General features: G+C 37.1%; 1 protein-coding gene across 1 annotated transcript in view; it reads right to left on the bottom strand.

Annotated features, from left to right (window-relative positions):
* SV2C (synaptic vesicle glycoprotein 2C) overlaps positions 1–26997 on the bottom strand; it is a 1515246-nt gene that overhangs the window by 362741 nt on the left and 1125508 nt on the right. The window contains exon 8 of the mRNA XM_044063964.1: positions 2974–3062. Coding sequence (XP_043919899.1) covers positions 2974–3062 — 89 coding nt within the window. The remainder of the gene's footprint in view (positions 1–2973; positions 3063–26997) is intronic.

Raw genomic sequence — 26997 nt, 5'->3', positions numbered from 1 at the left:
AAACAGGTTTCACTCTATTTGTTGGAAAAGGTCTTAATAGAAGACAAGAGTTTTATGCAAAATACAATTGAGAAGTATACACAACAGCCATTGCATACAGCCAAGGTGGTTGAATATAATACTGGTAGCAAATAAGTTGGGGAAGTTATAAAAAAGAATCGAGCTATTTTTAAAGCCAGTGATGCATTAGTTGAAGCTGTAGAAGAGAACCCATGTTTTGTCCATAAAATTGCTAAGAATATTAAAAAAATTGGAATCCCATGATAGAGGGAACAGACCTTCATGGGATGTGAATACAGGGACCCAACCTTGTGGTTCTTGTAAACAATGCAAGTATATCTTGACAGGTTCTAAATTCATAATAGGTAATAAGTAATAATATACAGTGAAAACCTAAACAAGGCAACTGCCAAAGTAGGGGGTCATTTATTTAGCTGTTTGTGCAAGAGGATTTATCAACATAATTATGACACAAAGAACCAGAATGAAAACATGCTTTATATAAGCCCTCATTGAACTGTAGACATTTTAACAGGTTTTCTTTTTGTATCTTAAAGACAATTCTCAAGGATGGGAGGGGAGGAGCATGGAAAATGGACTTGAATACCATGAGCTGCTTTGGCAGCTCAAATTGAATGCTTCAAGCCCCCCTGGATTGAATGAAAACATCTCTATTACCCCTGTAATACAGGCAAGAACAGGTACGTTGTAATTACGTTGTAATTATTCATTTAACAATGTTGTTAAATTGGTCCTGTCTTTGTATTTAATGAATGTATTATTTACTTAGTCACTACTTCGATTCAGTTAGTTTCACAGTTTTACACTTTTATGGTATTTTAAGTATCAACAAGCTATTAAATACAAGCATCTATGGAAAGCAGTTGTTACTCATTTGTGTGGTATAATAGCATAAACATCTTTTAAGACACACAATTGTTTACTTATTAATTTGTAATTAATTATTTATATATAAAAAGGGGTTGTCTTATAGTTTAATTGTTCAGATTAAGTCCCTATGCATTGTGGGATGAAAGTGCTAAATTTTTTATTATTAAAATGTTTGGATTTTAACGGTTCTTTGATTGTATATTTTCATATGTTTTAATTCCCTGCCTCGATTTATACTGAGTTCCTGTACAACATACACTTAGTTACTGTAGTTGAATGTTAATGCTGAAGCAAGTGAGTGATCGAAACATGAAATGCTTGTGAATACGCTGAAATATGTCTGTGAATACAGCACATACTGGATTGTGAGGAAGAAATATTCAGAGATGGAAGAATGACTATGCACTGTAATATTAAAGCTGTGAATGAGAAAAGCTATGGATTAATGCCAAAGTGGTTATGGCTAAACTCGTCACTGGTGCAGAATAGGAAGATACACTTCTTCAATCCACAGGACTCTCACCAGTGCAGTTATTAATGGGCAAGTAGGTTAAGGTCCAAATTACATGCATTTTTATTTTTAAGTGTTGGATAGTAAGAAAACAGAATCAGAATTGTTGCAGAAGGGACAGCCAAAACAAAAAAATGTTTTATGAACAATAACTAATAAACTTTCTGGTCCTAAGGAAAGGAAGAGATTCAGAATGGTTCTAGATTAAATTTTGGGTCACAAAATACCATTTCAATCTACTGTTGCTGCTCACCATAATCAAAATCCTACACAGTCAGAGATAATGAAATGCATTTATACAGAAGAAATGTTGATAGTTGTTAAAGCTGCCAAAAATGGTTCTACATCATCCATCAGTTGGTAATAATCAGGACATGCCAGAGGTCACAAGTAATGTCCTTTCTTTCAGATGAACTGACTTCAGTTATTGAATCCTGCCCTGAAAACAGCTTGAATACATTTATCAGATGGATCTCAACCAAGGGTCATTGATGCCAATATAAGTGAGTATATTCAAAATTATGGCTATGCTGCCTTGTCTATTGAATGTAAACACATTGCCATGTTGTTGTTGTTTGACTTTTGGCTTTTCTCAGTTAGGGGTCGCCACAGCGGATCTCCGGTCCGATAATGATTGGCAGTAGATTTTCACTAACGCCGAGGTGCCGGCTCGACGTTCAGCCTTCAACGAAGGCACGTCCATTCACACATGTCTTTCAAATGCTCACCCAACCGCATGGAGGACATGCAGACTCTACACAGAAGGCACTCCCCACACTCCAGCCAAGAATAGAATGGGAGAACCTCTTGCTCTGAGGCAACAATGCTACCGCTGCACCACCACAGAGAGCTAAACACATTGCCATGTATATGACCAAAATAATGCATGAATCAATTGTAGCTTCAGCCGGTAGTTATATAAATCTGTATAATATTTAAAGAAGTCTTATTCTTTAGTAAATAGGGGAAGCCATATACTGAGGTTGTGAGTAATGTTTCTTTCAATAAATAATAAATCTGCTTTGTAAGTCATGTGACCAAGGCTGAACCTGCATTTTTGAAAAAAAAATATCAGTGTATTTCTTAGTGTTGGTCATGCAGTGTTCCTTTACTGTGGTATGCACAATTGTTATATATCCTCAAGCATTTTTCTGCAGATCTGGTACCTGGGTTACTCTACTCTGATATTTCTAGGTCTGTAAAAAATGCCATCTCTAATGTTACATGGGGTTCTCCCAGGGCACTTTGATTTCAGACATTTGTAGAAGTCTCTCAGCACTTTGACATTTAATTGAGACTTACTTTATTGAAACTTCAACTGGAAGAAACAAACTTGATGAAACATCATTTAGATAAAAAGTATTTTACTACCTAAGTGAAAGTCTCCTTCACCACCTCCCCTTTACTTATATGTACTAATATGCATTAATTCTATAGTTGTACAATTGCTGAGGAAAAACATCAAACTCTTTAAATAATTGCTGTCACACAAATAGAACTAGAAATGTACACATCTAGTAAAAATGTGTATGAAGAAAAATATAGCATTACAAATACACAGAATTCCTTACCCAAATGAAAGAGTAAGCCAAACTGCAGTAAGCTTGATGGTGTTTTCCTTCACTGGATAGTTGAAACATCTAAGAAATGTTAACCAAATCTGAAACCAAGTAAACAGAGCATTAACATATGTTATATTTTCACTTAATTATTTGCAGTTTTCTTAAGAAAACTGAGGAATTGCAGTAAGCATTCATATAAGATCACAAGATCAATGTAATTAAAATGGCCAACATCAAAAGTACACCAGTTCAAACCAGTAATACATAGAATATGTAAATTATTCTTTAGTAATGTTACTTCATCTGTTCTGACTCAAGCACATGCTTGAAACTCTCAAATTTATTTTGTGTAGTGAACGATATTTTGCATATTTCTACTTTATCCACATGCTTATCTCTTAGTCCTGCATCTCAAATAAGTTACTAAATAAACCTTTATTTTATTTGGACCTGATAGCTGAGAAGGAAGGTTCCTATATGCACAGTGGTCAATCTGGTATTGATAAAAAGCCAGGATGCAGAAGGGTTGATTGAAAAGAGAGCATAAAGGCACCGGGAACCTGCTGTCCTCTTGTGAGGAGGACTGAAGATTACAATCCCATTCATTTTCCTACTGGTTTAGAGCATAAGGATATTCACTACAGCCAGAACTTAGATTCGGATCTGATGGCCGTCCATGCTGTGTTTGTGTGTGTGTATGTGTGTTTCACCTTAAGGGCACTGGATGCTACGTGTCCAGGGCACATACAGCATGTAAAAATGCCTTGTCATCTACACAATAATGATTCTCATCCTCGGCTGACAAATTTACACCTCCAAAAGAAATAATAAGATAAGGGGAAAATGTATAATAACAGGTAATGGGTGCAAAATTCAGAATCTTGAAGTCAACAGAAGGAGGCAAATAAACATGACTTTCCTTAGTACTGTGCCCAAATAGAAAATAGCACAACATTAATAAGATGCCATGTTTCATTTAAAGCACATAAGTCATTTGTTGTGTTGTTGCATACTATGATGCTTTGATGAGGTCATACCACTCAACCTTGTCTCATCTTTCAGTCTTATTTTTGTTTATTTATTGTGTTTGTTACCCAGGTTCGATGGGGTGGTTCTGGAATTGTTTTCAGCCATGACCCTGGTGCAGAAGTACAACAGATTACAGTTAATATGACTTGCAATACAAGCAAAATACAGTATTTACAAAAGTAGTTACAGTTTACATTATGCAGCAAATCACAAAGTTCAGCATTATAATGCTACAGGTTATATAACATTGTTATTTATGCTGAAATACAAGTTTTAACTGACGGAGCTGGTGCAATAATGCTTTAACCTACATGTTAGTACAAGATGATTCTAGGAAGAGAGAATTAGGACTGAAGTATTAAAGGGAAATTGACAGAGGCAGAGTGGCAGTTATTTCAAGAGACTTCAAGACAAGGACGATGAGGGAGTGGAAGAAAGTTAAGCAGGAGTAAAAAAGCCTACAAGCAAAGCATTTTTGCTTGTTCATATTTACACAGTTTGATTCCTGCATTAGGATTCAGGCAAAGTAGACAAATTGCTAGTTAGGGTTTTGTGGAAGCAGGTGTAGAAGGGTTTAGCTTTCCCCTAAGAAACAGGAACATTTGTAGGAGTCTTTGAGGCAGTAAATCTTCCCCAACACTGGTGCCATTATACAGTAACAGTAATACACACACACACACTTCATAACTTAGTATACTAATATTTTGTAACTAGTAGTTTGAAGAAGCCTCAGTTTGTATGATATTTGTGAAGCACAAATGCAACCTCCTGCTCAGATACAATTTATTTTGAAACTGGTGGTAATGGCTTGCTGGAGTCTTCTCCCTTTGGATGGGACATTAAGCCCCACTGACACTTTGGTAAACCATTATAAAACATGTTCCCCTTGATAAGTAGGTGCCAGTTGGACAATCTGCATAGGAAGTTATAATATTTGCATTCACACCCTAATAGAACATTTTTTTTCAGATTCTCTTTTATATCTGCTCCCTTGGGACTATGAGCATCCATGTTGTAGGAGGCATGTGTCTATTATCTCCTGAAAGCAAGTGTACTCCCTTAATAGATGTGAACTGGAAGAAATCCTCCACATGACTAATGTCTTTAAGAAATATTAAACTCCCATTATCTGAAGTCTTGTAATGATTACTTGTGTCTACTTTCCTCCATCTTGACAACAAAGATACCTTCTAACATGGTATAAACAAGTATCACTTTCAACCCTTAATTTCTAAAATGAAAAGGGTATGATCTGTCTGAACTTATAGTAGCTGAGGTTCATTAAAAAAACTCCACATCACTTATCAGAAAAGTGGAAATATTTTATTGAGCAGCCAAAAGGAACATATAAGTCCAGAAAATAAAATATCAGCTAGGCAAGCCAAATAAAGAAAATGGAGCAGTCCAGTCAAGTCACAAAGAAATAAATATGGAGAAGTCTTCTGTAGCTGATAGGCTACAGTACTTTTCATCACATTAACGTTTTCCACTGTCCATTGTATATCGTGTTATTCCATTTTCCTACCAGCTCTTCCATAAAGCTTAACTAATATCCAATGTTGCACTTCAGAATGGACCCATACAGCTTACACAATCCAGACAGGATCATGTATTGTCAAATTGTGGAAACAGACAAGAAAATCTCCGTTTTGCAGTTTGACCACAAAAGGCCTTATCTTCCGACAGGTCAAAAAGACAATGTTCTCACCAGAACACACCAACACTGGGCACTGTCACTCTAGTATAGCATTATAATTAATTAATTATAATACATTCTCACATTGACAGGCAGATGACAGAAGGACCATTTCCATAGGAAGTTATAACATTTTCATTCATATTCTTATGTATCAACCTTTTTTTCAGATTCTGTTTTATATCTGTTCTCTCAGGTTTCCCAGCAGCCTAGTTTCAAAAGTAATTGCTTATTACCTCTTGATGGCAAGAACTTCCCCTTAATAGATCCAAACCAGAAGAAATCCTCCACACAATCTATGTTTTGAATAAATATTAAAGTCTCATTCTCTAAACATTACAACAGTTACTACTTGTGCCTAGCTCCCTCCAGCTTAAAAAATAGTTCCCCCACAAAACTCCAAAACAAATATGGAGCAGGTGATATTCCAGAAGTGCAGTTAAAAAATAACCTACCAGATATAACACAAACCCAATACCCTAGGTCTAATCATGAGGATCTTCTTTTTGAGTAACATATACAAGTTCTTTTATAGCATTCACTTGTGTTAATACTCTAAAAACGTTTGACTGTTAATGCTTAATAGTCCGCTGTCATGCAGCTTCACCATCATGCACTCAATATTCTGTACATTTAATTGAATACCTTGATTAAACCCATCCCACCCCAAACCATTATATTTGCCCCTATTCACACTCATGCCTGCTAGTACTAAACTGTGTTCTAGAGTTACCATGATTTCTCAGAGATATTTTCCCTACTATACATCATAACTGTATTGTCCATATAACAAAACAAGTTGAATGTAGCATTCATTCCTACAATGTATTATCCAAACCCTTCCCTGAAGTTTAATAAGCCTAACTACCCATTTCATACACAAGCTCTATAGCACTAGGCTAAGGCCACAGCTCTGTTTAACTTCACTTCTCCATTTTGGCCCATTTCCCAAACATTTATTAATTCAGTGCTGTACTATGAAGTTTCATAGATGATTTTCACACAGCTTACAAAATCATCCACTAAATCAACATTCCAAGATCAAACTGAATCAAATGTTTTGGACACATTCAATGAGGACAAACCACTACATTCTTCATTTCCTTATATCTTTCAAGAAAATATTGGATCCATCTCAAATATTCCCTAATATTATTTCCAGGACTAATACCACCCACTTCCTCCCAAACCAAGAAGCTCCATATTCCTTAAGCCGTTGCTTTATTAACAGATTATAATCTATATTCAACAGAGAGAATACAGAGAGAGATATAGACAGAGATGAGGTTATTTTGGGCCATTCTATCCATCATTTTCTACAAAAATGAAACCATACAAACTGAATCACTTTACAGCCAGGTTAACCCAAAAATCAATCCTTCAGTGCTCTAAGAAAAATCTTAGCTGTCGGTCTGCCATTCATTTATAAAACATATCCTAAACCATCCTCCCCTGGTGTGCTATAAGTATTAACCTAAAACAAACACTTCTTAATCCTTCAAGCTAGATAAGCTTATTCCATTGTACCTTCTTACCACTAGTCACAACAAAATCATTACTATCCTGCACCCATCATATAGGTGATTCCACCTTCTGGAACGTCCTCTGCAATTTCCTTTCTATGGTGGGCAACACTGGCAGCTGGCCTCATAAAGACAAGTAAATTATTCATATGATTCTCTCTTGCCATTCTCTTATGTTCAAGTACTGTAAAAGGTGAAACTTCCTGACCTATACCTTGCACTGAATACAACAGCTGCATATACCATTCCAACAATTTTTATGTCTGTCAGATAATAGCCAACTCATCTTCTCTTTCTATCAGAATTGGACCTCCAAATCCCTGTGATAGCTGACCACCAAGATCCTGTACCTCTTAACTACGCCTCTTTACACTGTCAGCTTCTAAATATATATCCTGGTTTCAGTTTGAATTTTAAATCCATTCACCTCAGCATACTACAACTGTACAAATCCCTTAACATCAAGTACTCCCTCCAAATAACTTAGCTATTCATATTTATATCAGCATCAGCTACCTTTTTTCCCATTTTGTACATGGGCTTGAGGTGGCACATTAACAGTGACTATCACCTACAGCTAACATTCATGCCATCGAATGGCTAGCCTTTAAAATCTTTCATTATCAATTTTATACATTTTAGGACAGGTCTATATTATAATATCAACATCTGAAAATGTTGAATCTCACTTGTTCGACATGAAAATGTCGAACTCCAAGGTTCCTGAATGGTCAAATCACTGATTTCTTTCCAATGGAAAGAAATCAGTTGGCTGTTCTGTTACACCTGCCCTTTCCCTGACTGTAGTGCGGTCTCGGAGTTAGAATATTTAGTTGGGGGGTGTGGGGGGCACAGCCTCCCACTTAAATATGTTTGTTTTGTGTGGCATTGGTGTTTGGCCAACCAATTTTTTTTTTGTTTCTTGTCGAACAAGTGAGATTCGACATTTTCAGATGTCGATATTATAATATAGACCCTTTTAGGACAGCCTTTAAATTTGGGTTCATTTAACTGATACTGCCATGTTGTTGAAGAAAAAAAAATACTTAGCAATCTGCAAATTCCTTAATGCAAAATATATCCTTGTCCCAGTGACCCTTCTTCTACAGAAAACATCTAAGTGCACCTCTCAACTGTCAAAAATTTTGCAGCGTGTCCCTGATTTGACCTCATATTTTTGCACTATTCCCCCCCGTAAAATATTTAGATTTCTGGTAAATCACTGAATATTACTTTCAGTCAGTAATGCTAGACATTAGAGTTTCATACCTTTTATTGTTCAGAAAATGCATGTGAATGTAAAACTTTTCTGCTGTTGACTTTTTAAATGAGGTAGAGTAACATTTAAAATTATTAGTGAGTTTGGTCCTTTGTTCCCTGATTATTTTTGGTTGCCCAGAATTTATTAGCAAATAAGTTGAGAGGTAAGCATCAACATGGTAAAGATCCCTCAACCCTACTTCCTGCAGTATTTCCCCAATTGTACATAAATCACATTACATCTGCAAACTTTTCTTCTTTTTTTTTTTCTAATAAATCATTGTTAAAACCATCTAACCATAAGACATAGTTTTGAATTGTAGGAAAAAGGCTTGTTCTCAAAGTATGAAAGCATGTTCTGCAGGCCCCAAATATACAAAAAAATAATAAGTGATTTCAACCTATTATCACAACAAATTATGAAACATGCTGTTCGAGTATACCAGTATTTTCAAGGATTCATTGCCCTCTGCATCCCCCTCCCCATTGTGAAGGTTTGTGTGCCCACACCCATGTTTGCTAACTCAGAAGTCACTGTAAGGGGCCTCATCTTGAGTACAACCCTGGAGTTAGTATGCCTTCTCTAAAACTGCTGTTAAATTCTTGCCAGTCTGAAAATCACAGCTACTGTCCTCAGAGTTACAACAGGAATCTACCACAATGGTATAAAGTTATGCAATACAAGACCAGCCTAAAATAGGCTATCATTCTCCATAGGCCTGCAGAGTTACTAAAATCTACCACTAATGCTCTTTAAACGTGAACTTAAGAGATCTCCAGTGTGTTTCTCCACTCTTTGTTCAACAACACAATAACATCCAGAAACCTCTTACATAGGGTCATAGGATCTTAGGATCATAGGAGGTTACTAGACTAATGGCCTGGGACCCTTACAAGCCTAAGCCAAGAGTTTATCCTCAGAAAGAAACCTCAGTTAGCACCTGTCACCCCTGTCAATGAGGTACACAGGTGGAACCTCTGGGACACATTTGTGGTTTCCCATCCACTCATCATGGTTGCACTTGAAGAGGGTCAGCAAGGTACTCTGTTTGATGTGTATAGGTTCATAGGCTGGTACTAGGCTATCAGCCCTAGGGCCAATACAAGCCTAGCCATAAGAGTTCCCTGGCTATTTCTCCCAGGACATTTACTTCCCTGGTCCCCTGTCTAGCAAGACGACTGACATGATCCCCAGGGTGAATTTCCTATCTCCCATCCAGTCATCAAGGTTCCTTTTGAAGAGTGCCAAAGAGGCTCTCTGTTTGACATGTATGGACAGTCTATTCCAGAGGATGGGGAGTCTCTGGGACAGGAACCTACCCCTCCAGCATGTTTTGTTCATTGTGATGACCAGGTATAGATCCCTGGAGCGTGTGGCTCTGAGGGACTGGGATTTCTTTAAGTGTAGCATGTCCAATAGCTCTGGGTTTGACATGGCCTTGTATGTTAAGCAGAGATTGGCTCTAAATAGATGATATGTGACAGAGTATAGCTGGAGTTTTTTAGATGGTCCGCATAAGGCATCTGCTTTAGGCCTGTGATTCTTTTAGTGAGGTATTTCTGCGAACTTTCCAACTGTTGCAGGTGTCTTGTGAGGTACATACCAAACAGGGCGCTGTACTCTATAATGGGTCTAATGAGGGATGAGTACAGTGGAACAATGACTTCCTTTTTTCTGGATGAAAAGCCCTTAGTGATGAGATGTGCCACATAGAAGGATTTCCTGACTGTTGTGGTGATGTGGTTATCGAAGGTGAGACCACTGTCTACCTGTGTCCCTAAGTCCCTTATCACACTTTCGGTGTTTAGTGTACTGCTACTTATGTGGTAATTCATGGGCACATGTTTTTTTCTCAAAGGGGATAACTATATATTTCTTGGCAGTGGGCTTGAGCCCATGGCTCTGGCACCAAGCATCTATCTCTGTAAGGCCCTTTTGTAGAATATCCACATCATTTGGGGATTTGATAATGGCTCCCAGTTTGCAGTCATCTGCGAACTTTGTTAGCCAGAGTCCCCTGGTGTTGGCCTGTATTTTAGAGAAGTAGATGCCAAACAAGAGCAGTCTCAGGACTGAACCCTGTGGTACTCCACTTGTGACTTGTCTGGAGCTGGATTTGGAGTCGGCTACTTTTACAGTGTGGGTTCTGTCAGTAAGCTAGTTTGCGACCCATCGAGTGACATAGGGATTAACGTCCAGCTTAGTAAGTTTATCTATGATTCCAGAGTGGTGGATGGTGTTGAAGGCCTTGGCGAGGTCCAGGTAGGCTGTGTGGACTGTCTTACCCTTGTCCACAGCTCTGGAGACTGATTCAAAGAAGTCAATCAGGTTGAGGAGACAAGATCGGCCCTTCAGTAAACCAAACTGGGTAGGGTCCAATGTTTGAAGGTTGCCAGTGTCTTTGTTTATAAGTTCCATGATAATGCGTTCCATGGCTTTGCAGATCAGACTCGTCAGGCTGATGGGACGATAGTTCCCGGGGCCCAAGGTGGATCCCCCCTTGTGGAGTGGGATAACTGTAGCTGTGCACCACTCATTGGGAATGAAGTCTGAGGTGAGGCTATGATTAAACATGACACTTAGGTGAGGTGCCAGTTCATTTTGTAGTGCATGTAGTACACAGCCTGGGATGTCATCTGGTCCCATGGATGCTGTATTCTTAGCTTTGGAGAGTGCGGTTTTTACCTGAGTGTCCGTGTTTGCCAGTATTTGGCAATCTTTTGGTATTGAGATGGGCTTTTTAGGGGGTGGGGGATTGAAGTTGGGACTGAATCGATCTGCCAGGATATTGGCAATATTCTTGGGATCAGTATATTTAGTGCCATTCTGTTGTAGCTCAGAGCAGATCTGAGCATTACCATTTAGATTGTTGACATAACAACAGAATGCCTTGTGGTTGCTCTTAGAATCTTTGGCAATTTTATTTTCATAACTAGCTTTGGAGGATTTTATGAGGGATCTCAGCTTCTTGCTGAAGCTGGTAAGGGAGTTTTTTGTATCCTGGGATTTTCCTCTTTTCTGCAACAGTTTCTTCCTTTTGTTGTATAACTTGATTATGGCAGGGGACCAACAGATTGGCTTCCTTTTTTTTGGAGTAGAGCATCTTGGTTCTATTTGGAATGGCACGATTTATGCATGCGTGGATATGCTCATACAGTGCCTTAGTGTAAGATTCGGCAGTCGAACTTTCAGTTCCCATCTGCATGGGTGTTGTGAAGTTTGTCACTTCGGACTTGAGTAGCATGAAGTTGGCTTTGGAGAAGTTTTTTTATGGAGGTTTTCCTACTGGGGGGTGGGGGTGGGATGTGGAGGTCAAGGGAAGTCTATTCCAGAGATGGGGGAGCCTCTGGGAGACAAACCTGTCTCTCCAGCAGGTTTTGTTGATGTCGCATATTAGATTCAGTTCAGGCCTTTTGAGTTGGTAATGCATGAGGAGTTACACTTATGGATAAGGAGCATCTCTTGTAAGGCAGGGTCTAAGATTGCCTTGAAAGTGAAGCACAAATCACCTCTGAGCAATCTGTACGATACAGTGTAGAATGATAGTGATTTGAGCCTGTCCACATAGGACAGGTGTTGGAGGTCATGGATTCTCTTTGTGAGGTATTTCTGTGGCCTTTCCAGTAAATTCTGTTTCCCTTGAATATCCTAAGAAGCTCTCCATTTGTAGAACATCCTGTTCTGCCACAAATCTGGTGTCCTCTATAAAGTAGATTCTCTCTTAAAATTCCTTACCTTGTTTAACACACCTCAGTCTCTAGAAAAATACTTCTGATTCTTAGCATTAAATGAGAATGTCTTCATGAGTTAGAATCTTCCTTGTGTTTATGACTTTTTTTTTCTTTCTCCCACTTCTCCCTAATAGAATCAGCTTTATTGTTCTTCTGCCTATGTATCCCACCCATTTCCTAAATCTAGATATAAATTCCCAAACCTTCCAAGAATAGGAATATTGTTCTCTAGTGAACACTCCATTTCCTTGGGATTGGATTTGTTTCTTCTCCATTGTGTTATGACAGTCATTATACCCCGCCTTCTGCATTTCTTCAGTCTTTAAGCTACCTGCATCTTCCTCCCTTGATAATTCCTTTCTCCATTTAGAATAATCCAACTAAAAGTGAAAATGAGACCCACACTTTGTACAAGATTTTGTACACTGCTGTTGTGTGTGATCAAGTTTCCCCTCGATCTTCATAAAAATTTTTAAACCATTGTGCCTGAATGCAGTCTAAACAAAACTGAGGCCACCTAACAGAATAAATAATAATTGCTGTTGCACAGGATGCAATCATTAGGTAAGTAAAGAAATTTGCCATCCTGCAAGTATAACAAAACAAAACAATCCCCTCATCAGTCTACAGCCCCAATGTGTTCGTATTCATCTTTACAACAGTCTGATTTCAGAAAAGTCCTTGAAACTATTTGAAATGAATTTTATAATAAAACATTCCTACAAATAACAAACAACAGTCCTCTCTTATTGGTGAACAGTTGTTAAATGACAGCATCGATCCATAGCACAAGAAGGATTCTTCAATTTCTCAAACCCCACCAAAACAGCTTGCAAAACCTTTTCTCAAAAAGGCATATTATTAAGACTGGTAATTAAATATGTGCACCACTGTTTTAATGTAGTAAGCTGCGGTGGTGCAGTGGTAGCATTGTTGCCTCACAGCAAGAGGTTCTCCCGTTCGTTACTCGGCTCAGGCGCCTTCTCTGTGGAATCTGCATGTCCTCCCTGCGGTCGAGTGGCATTCGAAAGACATGCGTAGAATGGGCGTGCCTTCGTTGAAGGTTGGGTGTCAAGCTGGCACCTTGGCACCCGTAAAAAATCTACTGCTAATCATTAGCAGACCGGAGTTCCACTGTGGTGACCCCTAACCAGGAAAAGCCGAAAGAAGAACACAACCACTGTTTTAAAGTCCCTTAATTGCATTTTAAGAAGGTAAAGGCAGTCAAAAATAATACAGACCTGTCCATTGGATGTCTCTCATCATATACCGGTCAAACATTTCTAAATGAAACATGACTTGGGCATTTTCAACAGTTCCTGGAGTGCTGGGACTCTTCATACCCTGACAGGGTTGTCCAGATTCTTATCAGTATGAGAAAGACTTATAGCAAATGGACATTTTTTGCTCTTTGGGCAACTGCTAGGAGGAATGATCATTTTACCTGTCCTGTCCCTGGTAGCTTGAAGATTTTATTACAGATTTTTGATTCCAGCCTTCTCTGACAGCTTTTTATAATTTCCACAAAGGCACCAACTCTTGATTTCTTAGCATCTTTCAAGGGTTGCAAGACCTATCTGAGGTGTATCTTTCTTTTTTGGCATCCTATCAAGTTACCAGTTGCAGTTGGGACCTCTACCTTGTCCTTGAGAAGCTTGTATTTCTTCCCTTCAGAAGTGGCATATTTTCTTTGAAACAATAACTGCATTTAAGCAGAGAAGACTTACAATAAATGATATCTGATAAGTGAAAGACCTGCTACAGTAGTTTTTAACTATGAAACCAAGTACATTTTAAATAATTTGTGGACATCATATTATGAATGTATGTGTAAAATATTTGACCATCCACAGTTTCAGTTCTTTTTTTAATACCCTTATTAAATAATTTATTTACTATTTATTTATTTTATTTTATTTTTATTTTATTTTATATTTGTTGACCGGGATAGTCCGACTGGATTCATGTCCATTTTCAGGAGGCCTGGGGAGAAATCTCCAAGGTACAAGCAGATAAGATTGCTTAAAACAATTTATACACTGGTTACATACTTAAATAACAAGTTATACAATTCCATAGTTTGAGAAAACCTAGGTGTAAGACCAGGATATGTAGGACAACTAATCTAAATTACAGTTTTTTAACACCATACTAGAAGAGAGTTAGTCAGGTTTGATACATTGCCATAACCAGTTTAGTTTCAAATATTGTTTGAGTCTTTTCTTAAATTGACTCAGGCTGGTATGTAGGGTAATAGCTGGGAGGGAGTTCCAGGTTCTACCTACAGAGTTGGAAAACAGAGAGTCTCCGGCTGAGTTATTCATTTTGATAGTTTGAACTAACAATCTATTAGAAGATCGAAGAAGTCTAGGATTATTATAGGGGGTAATAATGTTTTTAAGTGCAGGAGTATTGTCCAGATTGTTAAGAACTTTATATGCCACAATAAGTTGGTTATACTGGATCAAACTGGGCAGTTCTAGCCACCCAAGCTCATTTAGATTGATACAATGGTGTTTCCTAAAGGACAGACCAGTGGCAAATCTGGCAATGTGGTTGTAGCTGATAGAGAGTTTGTTAAGAACAGACTTGTTTAAGTTAGTGAGTAAAGGGGATGTGTAGAGAAGAGTTGAGAGGAGTGAGACCGTACAATATAATTCTAGCCAGTGGGGTTAGGAAGGATTTAATCCTGTAAAGTGATCCTAGTTTTTTATTGATGGTTTTGGTAGTTTGATTGACATGCAGGTCAAATTTAAGATTATTATCTATGATAACACCTAGTAGTTTTGTAGAGGTGTCTGAGGAGATTATAGTGCCATTATTGGATTTTATGGTAAAGGTAAATGCAGTGGACTTATGAGTCAGGGGGAAAAGTAGCAGCTTTGTTTTTTTGGGGTTTAAGATCAGACAATGAATAGAAAGCCAGTTTTCTACTATGTTGAAAGTATTCTGGGTTGATGACCACAGATCTGTCTGAGATGTGACTGAGCACATCAGGGTGGAGTCATCTGCATATTGAATACAACTGACTTTTGGGATGACAGTATAAAGGTCATTGATGAAAATGGAGAACAGAAGGGGCCCTAGTATAGAACCCTGGGGAACACCAAGGGAGTTGGGTAGGAGGTTAGATAGTTTGTTTTGCCAAAGGATAGACTGCTGTCTGCCACTCAGATAAGATTTGAACCATTGAAGGGCTTTAGTATCTAGACAAAATGTTTTCAGGGTATGGATTAGTAGTTGGTGAGCAACCATATCAAATGCCTTGGAGAGATCCAAGAAGAGGGCAGAGGATACATTATTATTGCTATGATTATGGCTTATGGTGTTAGAGAAGGTTAGGAGGGCTGAAGTGGTACTGTGGTGAGGTCTGAAGCCGTGCTGAGAGTCAGCCAAAAGATTATTCTGAATTAAGTGGTGAAGCAGTTGTCTATGAATACATTTTTCCATTATTTTAGCAAGTGGAGCTAATATAGTTATTGGTCTAAAGTTAGATAGTTCAGTAGAGCTGCCGCCTTTATGAAGTGGGATTACACAGGATATTTTCCAGATAGAGGGGATTTTGGCTTCTGCTATGGTTTGATTGCTTAGTATTGAGATGGGGTATGCAATGGCATCTGCTGCTTTTTGTAGATACTCATCAGGGAATAGATCAGCAAAGAGTGTAGTTGGTTTTAATTTTTTGATTAAGGCATGGATAAGTGAAGTGGCAACTGGTTGGAAACTGAATGAGAGTTGGTTACTGGGGGTGGTGGACTCAGGGCCAGGGGATCTTGGAGGTAGTTGGTTAGCTAGGGATTGGATCGTCTCAGTGAAGAATCGATTAAAACTGTCTGAGACTTCCTCAGGTGGTTTATCAATGGAGGCTGCAGGGGTTAGGGTGGAAGTCTGTCCAGGATGTAATAGTTTATTTATCTGCTACTTAAGACATAGGCAAGCATACATTACCAGAAATGAAAACAAACCATATTAACATTTTCCATTTACTTACATTCTACATCACACATTTTTCTTTCTTTATAACTATCATCTGTTCAACATGACAGAAATTGGTAAATTCCTGCATTCCCTTTAAACTTCACTTCTAATGCTTCTGAACATTATCCTGCATGCATTGCTCCCACAATGCATACCAGTGGTACAATGGTTAGTGCTGTCACCTCACAGCAAGCGGTTCTCCAGTTTGATTCTTGACTGGGGTTCCTTCTGCGCAGAGTTTGCTTGTCCTCCTTGTTGTCATGTAGGTTTCCTCTGAGTGCTCCAGTTTCCTCCCACATTACAAAGGCATGCAGTAGGTAGACTGCACTTTCTCAGATTGACCTTAGATGTTCATGTGTGTGCCTTCTGTGAAGGTTGGGTGCCAGGCTGGCAACTCAACCCTGTAAAACATCACTGACAATTGTTCTGCGGACTGATGATTCACTGTGGTGACCCCTAATGGGAGCACTTGAAAGATGAAGAAGATTGTTCCCACGATATTCTTTTATTTCTATGTAAATTGCTCCTTCCCTTTTTGAAAGATCCCTCTTCAAGTTCTTTTACCTTTTTTATAATATTCACTACTTCAAATAACAGTTGGTATAGATTTCCATTTCCTAGTAATTCTTTTTTTTTTGTGGCAGCCAACAGAATTAAACTTACTACGTGTAGACAATTCCGATCCTCTGTCCCAGCTAAAAAAATAAAAAAAACAGATTACTTTGTAGGGAATTTTTAAAATATGACAACTCATTATACTTCCATCCAGAACATATGTTCCAGCTACCTCTTTCCTTCCCATCACATTTTCTATCTACCTGAGGAAAAATACTTTGAAGTCTGCATGAGGTATAAAATACCTATGCAAACACTTCTAAGCAAGATCGTAAACATTTTGGACTTTGTTGCATACTTGGGAGCCATACATTTGTCTTCATGTTGTTCTTTTGTACATTGCTTTTCCAGTCTCTCTTCCCAATCATTTCTAACATCCTCTGATTGATTCCTATAGGTATCATGCAATATTTTACATGCCCTAATAATTATCCCTTTTTTAACCATAGCTTCTATTATAGATTCAGTTAAAAACTCCACCAGAGCAGGTCTTTTACGTAAGATTCCTATTCTATACTCTGATATCAATCCATGGTAGGGAACATACCACTCAGCTGTGCAGATTTTCACAGAATGTCTAGATTTTTGGGTCATATTTTTGGCCTGTTCCTCATAACATTTGTAGTTTTCTGCAAATCACTGGGATGATCTGAGGACTGAAGTCACTAAATAATGACATACATTTGAGTATCAGACTTCATATCCTTCAGAAAATGTATGTTAAAACAAACCCTGTTACTCTAGCAACCTTCTAAGTTTATAAGAACAATATTTAAAATATGTCCCCATTTTTGGGCCTTTGTCCCCCCATTTTGTCAGATTTTGTCCAGATTTCTTGCACTAAGAGGTTGAGAGGTATGGTAGGGAAGGTGGTCTCAAACTTCCTGTAAATGGGATAAGACGATCCTTCCAAAAGAACAAGGTGGTTTAGGATTACCTGATTTGAAGGCATATTTTGGAGTTACACATTTAAGGCTCATAAACATAACACAAGCAGAAGGTTATAATTCAATATGGTGATGATAATGAAGTGGGCGGGGGGGGGTTCAAGAAATAAAGAGAGAGAGAGTGGGATTTTGGATGCTGATCCTTAAGGAGAATAATAACCATGCAGAATATTATATTCATAAAACAGCAGAAAGAACTAAGCCAACAAGAGTCTCAATAGAGAAAGGAGACTTTGCCAATAGGGATGATTACAAGTAGAGGTACAGAAAATAGGCAAGCCGGGGCTGGAATTTACATGAGAAAACTGGCGAAGGAAATACAATATTGGAAGCAAAAATGGATAGGGAAAGCACTCTTGTTCTTTTCCAATTCCCAAATAAATCCCTTTAATTGTTTGTTAATTATTGCCCACAACTTCTCATCTGGTTGATAAAAGTAAGACTGACCATATATAAAACTAAATGGACTCAAAACATTTTCACTGCTTGTATCTTATATGTGGTATAAATCTTATATCGTATCTTATATAACTATTCATACCCATACACAAAGAGCTTTTAGTTGCTCATTTTTGTGTAATCTTTTGTTTAGCCTCTTCCCACATATCCTTAGCTCCCATAATAGTAGCCTTTTTAATCCATACTCCTAAATATGTCATCTTATTGTGCCCTCATAAATATGGGTATTGCTGAACTGATTTGTGTGGAGGTACCTAACTTACAGCTATAGTCTTTGTCTTATCTTCATTAATTTTATATCCCCAAAAGACCTGAAACTGTCTAAGCATTTTCCACAACACTGACATGTCCTTGTCTGGATTTATCTGGTATAAAATAATAGCATCAGCAAATAAATCTAACTTGTTTTGATTACCATACTTATTATACCTTTAATTTCTGTGCAAACACAGTTTGCCATATAAGAACCCTTCCACTTTAATTCTTTCTCCCCATTAGTTTGTATATCTTCTGAATTAATGTTATTATTGTATCAGAGAATGCAAATGCTTTCATTGCCCTACTCATTAAATCCCAGGTTACTCTGTTGGATGCTTTCTCTGAATCAAGACTCACCAACAACAGTATTTTTTCTTAGATTCTGCTTCCCTCTGGATCATCATTGCTCTATTAATGTTGTCAAATGTTTTCCTCCCTGTCTCTCCACAAAACCACAGTGATCCATATCAATCAATTTTGGCAACACCTTTACCATTCTTTTAGTGAGTAAAACATAAATACCATATAATCATAGTTTAAAATTGAAATGGTCTATATGAAGCTGGGTCTTATTGGTCTTTATTATCCTTAGATAATACTGTCACCGATGCTTTCTTCCAAGATGTTGGTGTTTCCCTCCTTTTAAAATACTGTTAAAATCTTCCAGATCTTTATCACCTTCTTCCCTCCTAACTTCCAAATGTCCACAGGAATACTATCCATTCCTGGAAACTTTCTTATAGATTGATTATATACCACCATTTTATCTCATCTCCTCCTATTGTAACTGTTAGTTGTTGAGTCTCATCTACCTGCAACTTTGGAATAATTAAGTATTCCAAAAATATTTCCATTTATGGTATTTTTTTACTTGCATATTTCTTTGCTTTATACAAATGTCCATAAATTTTCTGAAATATCTCTAATACCCTTTTTTTTTCCAGTTTGATGACCGGGGATGTCCACTGGGCTCAGGGAGCCCGTTTTCAGTGGAGGCCCGGGGAGAAAAGCTCCATGTTACAAAGTTTAGATACAGATACAATACAGAAAAGAAGAACAATTTACAATTATGTTTCATGCTAAAGAGCAGGTGTAATTTCTTAGGTACATGTTACCTTTAGATACTGACACAATATTATTAATGAACAATTTACAGTTACATTTCATGTTAGAGAGCAGGTGTAAATTCTTAGGTACATGGTACAAATTTGATATTTACAATATGTACATATGTGTGGTAGCCTATAGATCATAGCTAGAGAGGCTAGTAATCATAGCTGGGGAGGGGTTTAGAGGTGGAGAGAGAATTATAGGACTAGGTAGGGAGAATGCAGTTGCATTTTCTGTTAGAGTAAAGGTAGGAATGTAACTGAGATTTAAAGTTTTCAAAGTTTGCACAGGTTCTTAGAGAGGAAGGAAGAGAATTATGTACCTCTACAGGATCTTTGGTTATTTTTCTTTATAGGCTCCTTAAGTTTGGTGACAACCCTTTCTACTTTCTGTTGCCTAAGTCTTTGGGTTAAAAGTGTTTTTGCTCTGGAGTTATAATAAAAAAATAATTGCTTAAGAGCAGTCTTTCTAAACTCATGCATATCATCCAGATATTCCCTTATTTTCTCTTTCACACTCTTCATTTGCACCTCTTTTCTCCCCTTATTCTGTAATACTTTAACCTTTGTCAGCATCTCTAAATAATTTATTTTACTTCTTAACTCATTGCATCTGACTGACGACTCCAGGTGCATCTGCAGTTAACTCCTACTGTCGTCTCTAGGCATCAAATATTACTTGTTCATATTTGCATCAATAATTCCAAAACAGTGCTATGTACAAGATTTAAAAATAGTTCTTCTTAAAGCTTACACAGTGGTAAACTCAACTGAATTAATATTCGACCTCTGTCTAGTGTAGTTAAAAATATATTGACTGTTGTTTTTATGATATTAATTTATATAGACATAATCATTGCATTTTTCTAAATATCACAACATAATAACACAGACAAAACTCCTTAGCCTCATATGGAAGCTCCCAGTTAGATGACTAAAATGCTGCTGACAGTATGTGTGTAACTTCAGTGTTTGCTGAGATATTGTAAGTTGTTTACAAAATATTACAAGCATTACAGTTACTGTGTTTACTATGACTTATAAAATTCAGTTTAAGACCTAGAACCTAAAGAATACTACCACTATAAATATAGTTTGTGCTGAAGGTTTTGCCATTTATACTTCTTTCATAACCCCTATGGTTCCAAAGATATGAACATTTGTTTGAAATGTGAGGACATAATTTGATTCTGTCAAAAGGCTTAGGCTGTACCCATTGGAAGTTACAGTGCAAACTTCCTGAGCTCCACTGGAGGGAATGAGTTAACCATATCTCTTTTCTCTTTTATTTCTACCTTATTTTTAAACTCCATTTTAATTTTATCCCACTCCCTAGCTATAACTTCTAAAGCTATCATGCAAGTAAGTGTTCACTTCGAAAAGTGTTAAAATGTGTTTCTAATTATGTGCAATATTAGTTTGTCTATCTGCATGTCCGTGAAGTAATAGCTAGGTATTATATGTGTAAATGTCTGTGAAAATAGTCTATATTTTATTTGCACATTGAGTCTGGAGACATGGAATTTCATTCAGTTTTTGCACTTGTGTGATTTCTGACTGACAAACAATTTACTTTGACTTTGACTTTTGACTTTATTTCTATCTTCCCTAATAATTGTCAAATAATTTCCACTACCCATTCCTTAAATTCCTTTCTTTTTAACAGGTAGGTGGGAAAGCACAAATGTCACATTTACTTCATTACACTGCATTTTTATCTTGTTTTTTTAACAGTGCACTATCTGAAATAATTACTGAATGTATGTCAAAACTTTCAATTAAATGCACTTGTTTCTGTGAAATATAATTTCTATCTAGTCTAGCCGGATTATTGTACCTTGGAGAATAATTAAGTTCTCTCCGAGTACTTACTGCTGAATTCACATCTTCTTTGTTAAGCTCCATAACAGCGGTTTTTGCTGGAACATGAGTACATGCATAATTATTCTCCCATGCTAGTAGCCACCTCACTACCCCAAATCTATCATTACTGTCTTTTTCTTCTATCGCTATTGGAGTCTCTCAAGCAATTAATAATATTACTCCCCTTTTCTTTTGCCCCTAATATTCTGATGACTATCTATCCTGAAATTGTTTCTTTGTCAAGTTCACATGCTCATTTATTTCCAAATATGTATCCTGTAGCATTGTTATTTGCACTCTACATTTCTTAATATGTCACTACTATTTCCTGTTTGAATGTACCTGTAAGGTCATTTACATTCCAAGATAATATGTATACCATAGCCATTATGATAAAAAGCTATTGTTCCCACCTATCATACATGACTATTTTTTAATGTGAATTTCTAACTTTTATGTTACATGCACACACTAATGTTTGGCAGGGTGATATTTTATGCAGTTGCTTCTTCCCAGGTCCACTTGAACCTATGGCACATTTTTCAAGACTTTTTGGTTAAATGACCTCTCAAAACATTTTCAGTACATCTCCATCCCATATTAACTTAGAACAAACACACAAACTTTGTTCATCTTTAGAAGTTGAGGTTTACCTTTCCAGATAGGCCAATTGCCCCAAATTGATGGCTATACCCACAGGCATTACCTAACCTAAAATTAAAGTTACCCAAGCTAAAGCCCATGTTACAGCCTGTGTTCACACTTATGCTGGTTTCTATCTATTTCTTATCTCTCTTCCTCTCCCAGATAAGAAAACAGCTTGTATGTTTTTAGAAAATATTACATTTTAGCTCTCAGAAAAAGTGCATTAGCTATGTTTAAGTTAAACTAAAATGTAAACCATTTTATTAAATGTATTAAAGTATTAAGATTACTAGAAAGGCTGCTATCTCTTATTTACTTCCCATAATTTCAGACTTTATTTTCACTGAACTGCTTGCCATTGTACCTTTACATTTTGCCTTTCTCTCAGCAAATAATACTCAGGACATGCAAGTAATTGCTTGCACTTGCAGACAGCTCATCTCCATGTAAAAGTAGTGAACAATGAATCTTTTTAAATTTCACTCAGAACAGAATGTACAACTGTGTTCAGCTGCAGATTTCTTGACTCCCATTGAACATTTGTTAATGGAAAAAAAACAAGCTGATATCTTTGCAGATGTAAGAAAATTATAATTTTTGCATGGCTTTTATAATTTTGTTTTATTCTTTTCAAGCCTACTTGCTTACAAAAACACTTGTTTATAGTATAAGCCAATGGCATTAATCTAGACATTCACCCTTGTAAAAATAAGAAAATATCTTAATTCTGTATATAATATAATCAGTTCACATTTGCACCCACCCCCAGCAGCCCAAGATCATAGCATGTTAATATAAGGCTTGATTTTGTCCAGCCTTTCTTCTTGTGTTATACTATAAAGCCTGTATTTCTTACAAGCAAAATGTAGCTGTTTAATTTAATATCTTTAAAACATACAACAATCATAGAAAAGACTCCCCACACATTTAAAATACACCTGACTACACAATACATAAAACTGATTTATTATATAACATGCAGTTTACATAATAAAATATTTTATATAAATACTAATAAGAACAAAATTTGTTTTACTTAGTTACTTTTTTCCCATTTAGTATCCTTCTAAACATTAATGACACAAAGTGGGGTATATGCTTTACAGTCCAACCACAAGTTTAACAAAGTCAACCAAATTCCAGTCTTTTTGAGCCACTTTTTCTTGCAAAGCCATAGTTCACAAATGTGATGCTTTACAGTCTCCCATTTATTAACTAATTTCAGTGTTCCTTGTTTTCTTCCTGTTCACTTCCATCTCCTCCAACCAGATTCTAGTTCAAGTTCAAGGTACTCCTGATTTTTCTCATCTAGTCATGTGCTTTTTTCTATTTTTTTAAGCATTTTCCTTTGGAACATTGCAAAATGTTTCACTGGCAAAGTTTCTCTATGAACTTTATTATCAGAAGAATAAGAAGCAGAGTCCCCTTCCTGTTTTCTGGCTCACCTTTTTGTTGGATAAATATTTTTAATTCCTCCTTAGCTTGTTTTGCATCCAAAATGTTTTGATACTCCAGTAAAATGTATTCTGAAGACAGCTGACTACAGCAGCTTGAATCTCTTACCTACCTCTCGACATTCCCAAATTGCCAGAATAAATTTGCTTCTTTTTTTTCTGGTGTGCAGTAAATAATCATTTTCCATAAACATTTTATTGTCTCCAGTATTTAATACTTTTCCCTCCTGCCACATTTTAGTCAGGATCAATTCTTTCTGTTGGTACGATTGCATCTTTGCTAATGCAAGTCTTGTCTACTTTCTCATGGCATGGTTTGGAGCATACACTCAATGTACCTTTTCATGTAACATATCCTGCTATGGAGTACCAGTGCAGTTGTTTATTTGTGCTTTCATAAGATTAATACAGTCTGTTCCTTCCAGTTTTTCTGGTATAGCATTAAATCTTAGGCTTCCTCTGCACACTCTGTCTTCTAACGCTATTATTTTTTGAAAGATCTCTTCTTGAGAAATATCATACTCAGCCAGCATTTTCTTCATTTCAGCCTCTGATTTTTGTAGTTTTATTAGTTCATCTGAATAGTGAGTTAAAGCCTCCATTTTTCCAGCGTTTTATTATTTGAATTGATATACTCCTTCAGTATTTAATTTATTTAACCACCTCCAAGTACATTTGATTTTTTCCTCTAAATTACTGGAAGCCATCTCTTGTACCAGAGATGAAGCTTGAACTGCTTTTTGCTGAACAGCTGCAGGATTCTTCCCAGCCAGTGCTTTTTCTTCACTTTTTCTGGTTGATTTTCTTTCAGGTTCTCTAAATGTCTTCTTTGTTGGCATCCAGGTAGTACATTTACTTGCCAGTAATTGAATTTTACTGAAGCTGACAATATCACTTGCTGTTATTTCTCAGTTTCATTTTCATACTGGAAGAACTGAAAATACGCTGTTGGTCAGTGTGTGGCCATCTTGGAAGTCCCACATTTGTAGTTCTTGAAAATTTTAATGAATGCACAACTTAGCTTAAGAGCATTTATATGTTTCTTAAAAGGCTTTATGCAATGATTCATATTTCTTTCACAGAGGTCATACCAGCAAGATATACTATAATATACTATACTATAATCTAATCTAATCTAATCTAATCTAATCTAATCTAATCTAATATAATATAATATGATACGATACGATATGAAATAATATAATATAATATAATATAATATAATATAATATAATATAATATAAGTAGGGTAAACAGGTAATATTAGATTTAGAGATGTCTGATCTAGAAGGATGTACTCAGTGAATGCACATAAAAGGGGATGGTGCCATGATAGTTTGCTTTTCAGTCCAAATTCATCACCCAACTTGGTTCCATGAAAGGTATACTGGGTTGTCTCAAATTTACATTCCCAAAATGTGACATTAAGAGCTGTCTTTTGCATACTGCATGCATGATAATTTCTAGCTTTCATAGAAAACAAAGATTTTTTGGGGGGGGACAGGAATGTTTTATGCATGAAGAAGAAATTAATACATAAACATTTGGAAAAACAAAATGATTTGTAATAGAAGTACTTTAGGAGAACATAGTCAATAATAAGATTTCAAACAATCAGTAACACATATGCTTAAAACAGAAAATATTTATTATATTAAATCTTGTGAGTATAATCTCTTAAAAAACAAGAAAAAGAATGATTTTCTGTTATGATACATTTGTATATCTCTAAGTTTCAACATGAAGAATGTTAAACTAACCAAGAGCTATTTAGTCTTGTAGTACATAAAAACTTAAAAGCATCCCACTCCAGAGCAAAGACATTGGGCCGGATTCACGAAACCTCCGTGTAAGACTTAATATATCTTACTCGGAGGCTGCAGTTGAACGGTATGACGTCAGCATGCCATGCATATTCATGAGGGCATGCCAAATCATACCCAAGTCTAACACGGTCCGTGTAGGAAAGTAGGGGGCGTGTCTGATTGCAGAGTACAGCAAAGGGACACGCCCCCAGAAGAGTCAGAGTCCTGAAAGTAAACACCCACGAGCGAGTCTGCTGAAATGTCAAGGAACACAACACCACACATCCCCACAGGCTAAATAAACCCTACTGAAAATATGTAAAATGTAAAAATAGCAGTTTCCTTTTTTTTTATAATTTCCAAAATGTTTGCCTGCATTTGCGCTCGTTTGCGCGGGTATGCCCTTCACTCAACCACAGTTAGCAGATATGACATTGAAAAGCATATAAGATCTACATATGCAAATTAAGCAAAGTAGCAATAGCATAGCGGTAGAGACGTCGTCCAAAGAATAGGTAGTCACGGTTTGAGCCCCACAACATCCCCCTCCATTTTTCTTTAAATAAGTATGAAACAATTCCCCGATATATATAAATTTAATTTAAGTACAATGTAATGAAATGGCCCATGTATTTATGAACAAAACCTATATGATGTATATATAAAAAGGATCATAATTGCCCGTAGCTGAGCAGCACTTTAACAAGCTTAATATGAATGCCCGTAGCTGAGCAGCGCTTAAACAAGATTAATATGAGTGCCCGTAGCTGACCGGCACTTTAACAAGCATAATATGAGTGCCCATAGCTGAGCAGTGCTTTAACAAGCTTAATATGAGTGCTTATGGCTAAATAACGCATTACCCAGCGTAAGCCATTTGTGCGGAGCTGCGCAGCGCACCAACCAGCTTACCGTCGGGCAACATTGGGCAAGCTGTAGCAAAGTTGCCTTTACACAGACACACCTACTAGCCTGTCTAGACAGTAGTAAAATAAAAAAGCAATGGCAAGGATCAAAGCACTGAACCACTAAGCCATGACAGTTGTACTGAGAAATACAGTATTACCATACATGTAGGAATGAATGAAAATATAACCACGACAAAGCAGGTTTGCTGTAAGCAGACAAATATCCAAAATGGCCAATCACAGATAAGTGCGGGAAAACCGGCATATATAAGCCCCATAGGTGGGAATACACACCATAACTGACTGTGGTACCCATTTGCAGTCAGGATGGCAGGTACAGGAGAGGGAAATCACTTTAGAGCACAAATGTAGGGTGTTGAGGAGTCAAATTATATGGTTTGGCTTCTAGTCCATGATCATGAAGCGCAACTCATGCAGGGCCAGGTTCAATGGGGAGCGTATAAGGCAGAGGCATGGAACCAGTTGGCACATGATCTCACCAGTGCCACAGGCATTCCGAGGACTGGTGAACAGGTCCATCACCACCATGCAGACCTGAAGCGATGAAAGAAGGACCAACTGAACCGATGGATCCAGGAGGCCCGCCAAATGCCCAATGCCCCACTACTGAGTAAGTATCCATGTAATTAAGTATGTAAGAAATGCCATCCTAGCCTATAGTATGGATAGGTATATTACAATATTCCTTCATTTATATTACAGCTGCAGGTGTTTGTTCCGCGAATCGGCAA

This window comes from Protopterus annectens, chromosome 2.part2 (assembly GCF_019279795.1).
Source record: "Protopterus annectens isolate FY-2018-M chromosome 2.part2, PAN1.0, whole genome shotgun sequence".
Lineage (NCBI taxonomy): Eukaryota > Metazoa > Chordata > Ceratodontiformes > Protopteridae > Protopterus > Protopterus annectens.
Note: the sequence above shows the minus strand (reverse complement) of the source record. Positions and strands in the feature narration are given on the sequence as shown.